Below are 5,994 nucleotides of genomic sequence, written 5' to 3'. Positions count from 1 at the left end.
ATACATACATACATACATACATACATACATACATACATACATACATACATACATACATACCGTATACATACATACAAAGGTATCTATCAGGACTAAAGACTGTCACGTTCACGCCACTCACCTGCGATTCACCATATTGTTGCTGTAGTCGTTTGATTGCTTGGATTTCATCTTCATTTTCAGGCTGTATTCGAAGAACTTGGTGCCTGCGTACGAAGTAAATATGTCGAGAAATTCACTCCAAAATGCAGATAAAAATGTATCGTCAAGGCAATAGATAATTTCATATAAGACGGTGAAATGAGCATGGAATTAAAGAACTAGGGGCAAAGCATAAGGATGTACACTTAAAAAAGCGAGCTACAATATATTAATGATAGTGTGTATGGAGAACAGTTTTAAGAACTTCTTGACCCCAGAATGAAGTCATCACTTGTAGAGTAGTAAATCCAACTTTTAAGTGAAAGTCAATAAAGCGTTTTCTTGTTAAAGATAAGTGATAAAGAATGATAACTGACTTACCCATCAAACCGCTTCTGTGACTCAACTACACAAGCAACAAGGACTATTAATGCAGCCCAATTAAACATCGATTGAACCATTTCGAGTAACACGTTGTACTAAGCAGAACTGAGGGTATTTCTATGCCGACTTAGAATGCTCAGGTCTGTAGCTTCTGCAAGTTCTCTTACTACGTTCGGGCTTATATACATATATTATTATGCACTAGAAATAGTGCCGTGTGAAAACGATGAAATTCACAAACAGGGCCCTGCATTCCGTTGTCCGTGATGATTACTTGATTTTTTCATCAATTGCTGGGGACACTTGGTGACAGACCGCAAGTCGCGATGAACTGAAATGAAATACAAACTAGAAACAAGCAAGGGACACGTGTGTGACATATTTAGTTTGGACTTAGAGGCAATTCATCAAACGTAAGAAGTAAGGATGTGTGGTGTAGATATATTCACTAGCATTCTTCTCAGAGTAGACAAGGACGTCGACAACTTGATTTAATAATACATAGAAAATTCACAACATTGATTATATTTCCCAAAAGGAAATAATCACAGCAGGGTACATATCCGTTTGTGAACAATGCAGGGAGATCGATGGGGGAACTGACTTGTACCTAGATTCATACCGAACAATTTTGGAAAATGACATCTAGAATTCGAAAGAAAGCAATATGTCTTCGCTGACCAGTTAACGCGTGACGTGAAGATCCATATCCACTTCCTTTCTCTTTATAGGTCCGATATAGTGAGGGATTTCGAACTCTGTAATTGCAACATTGTTTCTCATAAATCTACTCAGTCGATGTCCTACAACGTATAGCTTTGATGAACGTCGAAATTTGACACGTGTTATGAACATTTGATACAGTAAAAAATCATGAGACCACCCACATCAGTGATGAAGAAACGTGTTCGTGTTTTCAAGTGTTGACATCGTTGCGATATATCATCTGTTGGTATATGAGTTTCTTGTAACCATCAGTCAGATGAACACATTTTTTTCTAAAGCAGTAAAGGTAACTAATTTTACCTGCTCTTTATACTGATAAGAAACTAGTTGAAGTCAGTTTATTTAAAATTGTGTCATCATTCTTAGGTATTTCGACATGCTAAACTAGTAGCAAATGATACTGTATAAACGAAAAGAAGCCACACGTGTATTTATGCCCTCCCCAGTTCCCCAGATATCTACCCCCCCCCCCCCCAAGTTCCCGAGTGTTGTTTTGAAAGCATAAATGTAAACCTTCTGGAATTTAGAAGATTGTACTCTGGGTAATTTCGAAAGTTACGAGTACCACAGTTTGTTTTGTTTTTATGAAGGTTATGGGTTAAGTGTTAGAGCATGGGAAACGACAGTAGGGTCGAACTCAATACCACTCTTCGACCACAAACGGTAATTATCAGACGTTTAGACCAGGGAAGCACCAAAAGTGTTGGTTGACCTGAATACCACAATAACATTGAGTAACTCAGGCGGTTTATCGAGGGTTACAGGTTAATCGAGAAAGTTAGTAGGATCGAACTCTTCTAAGGTTACAATACAGGCGATGGGTGGGCTTGAACCTCGGTCGAGGGCAAATGAGTCAACTATAAACAACAGCTTTAGACAAGACGTGTTTTACTAACACTGTATTCTAATTCTATGAACATTGTTTGCTAATGCCGTTCTTAGTGAATACTGACAAAGTAACAATGTCAGGCCATTTGGTAACAGAGCATCGACGATGAACGATAAAATCCAGTGAATGCTATGTATTGTATATGTTGGGTTTGCAAAGTAGTTCGGGAACTATTATAACTTCTACAGCAGGCATGGTAACAAATCAGCAGTGAAGGATGGGCTTCAACAATTAATGTCACAAATGAATAAATTCAAAACTGTGTGGAAAATGACCACGTGTATTTCTTTACTTTTATACACACATGTGGCATGTATATTCGATGTTTGCCATTCATCAATGAAGAGAGCTCCTGAGCCGTGAACTACTTGTATATATTATATTTGATATGATGTTTCACTAATAGCGAAGTAATGGTTTATGGGAATTAAGGGAACGAGAGGGGGGGGGGGGGTGCTGAGGAGAAAATATTTTTGTCATTTTTTTCCGCAGTCCCCCTTCGTGCTCTCCAAAAATATCCCGCCGCCACCACCACCACCACCACCACCACCAGCAGCAGCAGTAACACCACCACCACACATCCACAACTATAAACCATCATCACCACCACCACCACCACCACAGTCACCACCACCACCACCACCACCACACCAACAGCAGTAGCAGTACCACCACCACCATACCTCCACAACAACCATATACCATCATAATCATCATCACCACCACCATCGCCACCACCACCAGCAAAACCACAACCATCATTATCAGCAGCAGCATTGCCGCTGCCTCGCTGCCTATGCCAGCGCAACCGTCAACAGCAAGAGCAGCACCACCACGAGCAGAACCACAACACCACACCGCCACCACCACCACCACCACCACCACCACCACCACCACCAACATCACTAGTACCACCACCACCACCACCAACATCACTAGTACCACCACCACCACCACCACCAACATCACTAGTACCACCACCACCACCACCACCGCCACCACCACCACCAACATCACTAGTACCACCACCACCACCACCAACATCACTAGTACCACCACCACCACCACCACCACCACCACCAGAACCGGTCATTCTTATAGGTGTTATTTTGCATAGTAGTATTCTATGCAATTGTCTCTGGGTTGTATATTAGGTACGTCAAGAGTCTTTAGAGATCTCTTTAAAGTGCACCAGAGACTGTCTTGGAATGGATGTTTTGTTGAAATAAGTCTTATAGCATGCAATATTTTGAATTTGCATGTAAATAGAAAATTTATACAGATATTAAAGTATGTATTTTTGAATTTCTGACTTTAATTGATATGTCATCCGGAAGTATCACTGGCCCGTTTATTAAAAGCTTGTGGAATTCTTTGAGATGTGCACAATTTGTCCAAATAGAAAACTACATCAACAATGTGAATAATTCATGAATACTCTAATAATAGACATTTACAGTTTGTATTTCTGTACATTTATACTTTAAAGAAAGGACGGCCATATACAAAACTTTGAGTAAATCACAGACAATTTCCATTGTTGTGTTCACTTTGCGAAGGGGTAACTGACCGTATTATTATGGTCTGCCCGGGATACAATTTTGAGCCAAATTTAAGATTAGTGACTAACCAACACAACAGCAGTGAATATATACTACCAGTACAAGTGACTACTTTTACTTGGTTTGTTGACGGGTTTGATGGCCATACAACATACAGTCACTGGTTCAGTGTTATACAACACTGTTTTTAACTTTTTCACAATTTGTGATATTCATCTAGTAGAATATCAGTAATTGACTACAGCAGTGACATTCAGAGTACAAATGCAATACCACTCCATTCTACGTTTGATGACCGGCTGCCCAATGCATAATGACACCCTGCGGACATGTCACATGGTATAAAAGGGCAGCTGATTTAGACCTCGCCGAGAAACACTGCTCTACAGGGACTTGTTCTTTTGACCAATTAGGTAAGATAAGATATAAGATAAGATTAGATTAGATTAGATTAGATTAGATTAGATTAGATTCTATTTTCATTCTAGAGAAGAATTCGAGATGCAGAATGGCCTCAACTACTTTGACAATCGAGGTTTCAGTTTAATGAGACAGACACAATACAATAGTGTTGTTTAATGCGGTAGATCACAAATGTGTGAGATAGCAGTGCTATGTGGATATAATCATCCTGTGATCAAGACAGAGTGTAATAATTGGAAGCCATCAGAAATACCATCCTACTGTGTGAGTACAATTAAACCAACGTCCATTAATAATTAATTTTTTATAGTAAACTTTCAGACGGAGCGTGGTCTTGACACCGTTGTAATCAATCGTTATTTGTATAATGAATACTACACTTATGTCAACTGCAGGATACTAAAACACTTGGGATGACGTCTCGGTGACCTTTAACTCATTTCATTTGATGTGAAACTTGGAGTGTTTGAGTTCAGGTATACTAAATGAAGCAGCGACAAAATATTAAATGTAGATGAACAAAATAATGACATAAGAATGTACAGATATGACGAGAGGGCGCTCTACTGGAATGCCAAAATAAACAGTCAATATATAATGTATTTTAATACTTACTCCACAGTGCTTACCCCAACAAGAGGATGGCAATTCAATTTCAAACTTTCCAAAACGTAACATGGCAAATGTGACTAACAGTTAAAATAATATTAAAAAAATGTACTCACTGAAAAAATGATATCAGTACCAAAAGTGTCATTTAAAGCAATCAAGTATTTAACTGTCGCAATATATTCACATATTCCCATTATCTATGGTATTCTTCCACTGCCAGTCACTATAATAATAGTACATGTCTACACCATAGGGTGAATTTAGATAAAAAAAAGACTGTTGTCAATTTGATCAGTTCTGCGATAACCCAAATTCTATGATTTTGTTTACGACTGGAATAACATCCCTGATATAATTTCCGTCGTAGAGTTGCAGTTTATATAGTATTTTTACAATTTCAAGATGCAGATTAGCTGTATTGTTTTGAGTGTTCTTTCTTTAGCAATGACCTATGGTAGGTGAATGTTGCACTCATGGTTTATTATACATTCCATCATATAAGAAAAAATACCGTGTAGATATGGCGTGAAATGTCCGTTGACGGCAGACATTCGTGACTACAGTGATAAAATTGAACGTGATGAATTGTGTGTGATTATCCTGCCGTTGGTGGCAGTCAATCGTTACCATAGTCTTCACATAATGTGTGTGCGCGCACACACGCGAGCCTGTGTGTGTGTGTGTGTGTGTGTGGGGGGGGGTGATGCTATTGCTGCTAATGAAATCAGATAGATAACACAAGAGGACAAGTGATAGTTTGTTAAAATGCTTTATATTTATGCATTCAGTGAAATAAAACACATCACGGCAATAAAAACAGTGATCCATAAATAAAAGTTTTAGTAGTAACTTTGAAGGTGACAGGAACAGCTGTATTGAAATAGAAGTTAAATAGTACATAAAACAAATAGGAACAAATACAACAAACAAACAAACTTCGCTGACCAATCACACGAAACGTTTTCAACAAATAATAGCATTTTTATGAAATCCAGAAGCAAACAAAATGTAGAACTCACAGCACTTCAAATTTCAGTGATTATTATAGTCTGAATAAAACAATCTTGATATATCTCCCAAAAAGTATGCTGTAATATAAATATCAGCCATTATATTCGTCAGTTTGTCGTATTTGATGAGTAATTGACTTGATAAACCATTATGAAATTAAATCACGTAGTATAAAGAAAACATAAACTCCCGATACACGTTCTATTTTCTAACCCAAATTATCAATTGTAAATGTGAGTAGCTGAA

At 38.1% G+C, this 5,994-nt stretch overlaps 1 protein-coding gene across 1 annotated transcript in view; it reads right to left on the bottom strand.

The window, feature by feature from the left end:
• The window catches only part of LOC144452000 (carboxypeptidase B-like), a 13,577-nt gene extending 12,915 nt beyond the window's left edge, over nt 1-662 (bottom strand). The window contains exons 1-2 of the mRNA XM_078142973.1: nt 523-662; nt 122-206 (exon numbers count right to left, since the gene is read on the bottom strand). Coding sequence (XP_077999099.1) covers nt 122-206; nt 523-602 — 165 coding nt within the window. The 5' untranslated portion in view covers nt 603-662. The remainder of the gene's footprint in view (nt 1-121; nt 207-522) is intronic.
• Nucleotides 663-5,994: the final 5,332 nt, after the last annotated feature.

The sequence above is a fragment of the Glandiceps talaboti genome, chromosome 2 (genome assembly GCF_964340395.1).
Source record: "Glandiceps talaboti chromosome 2, keGlaTala1.1, whole genome shotgun sequence".
Classification (NCBI taxonomy): Eukaryota; Metazoa; Hemichordata; class Enteropneusta; family Spengelidae; genus Glandiceps; species Glandiceps talaboti.
This window is presented reverse-complemented; position numbering and strand designations above follow the sequence as displayed.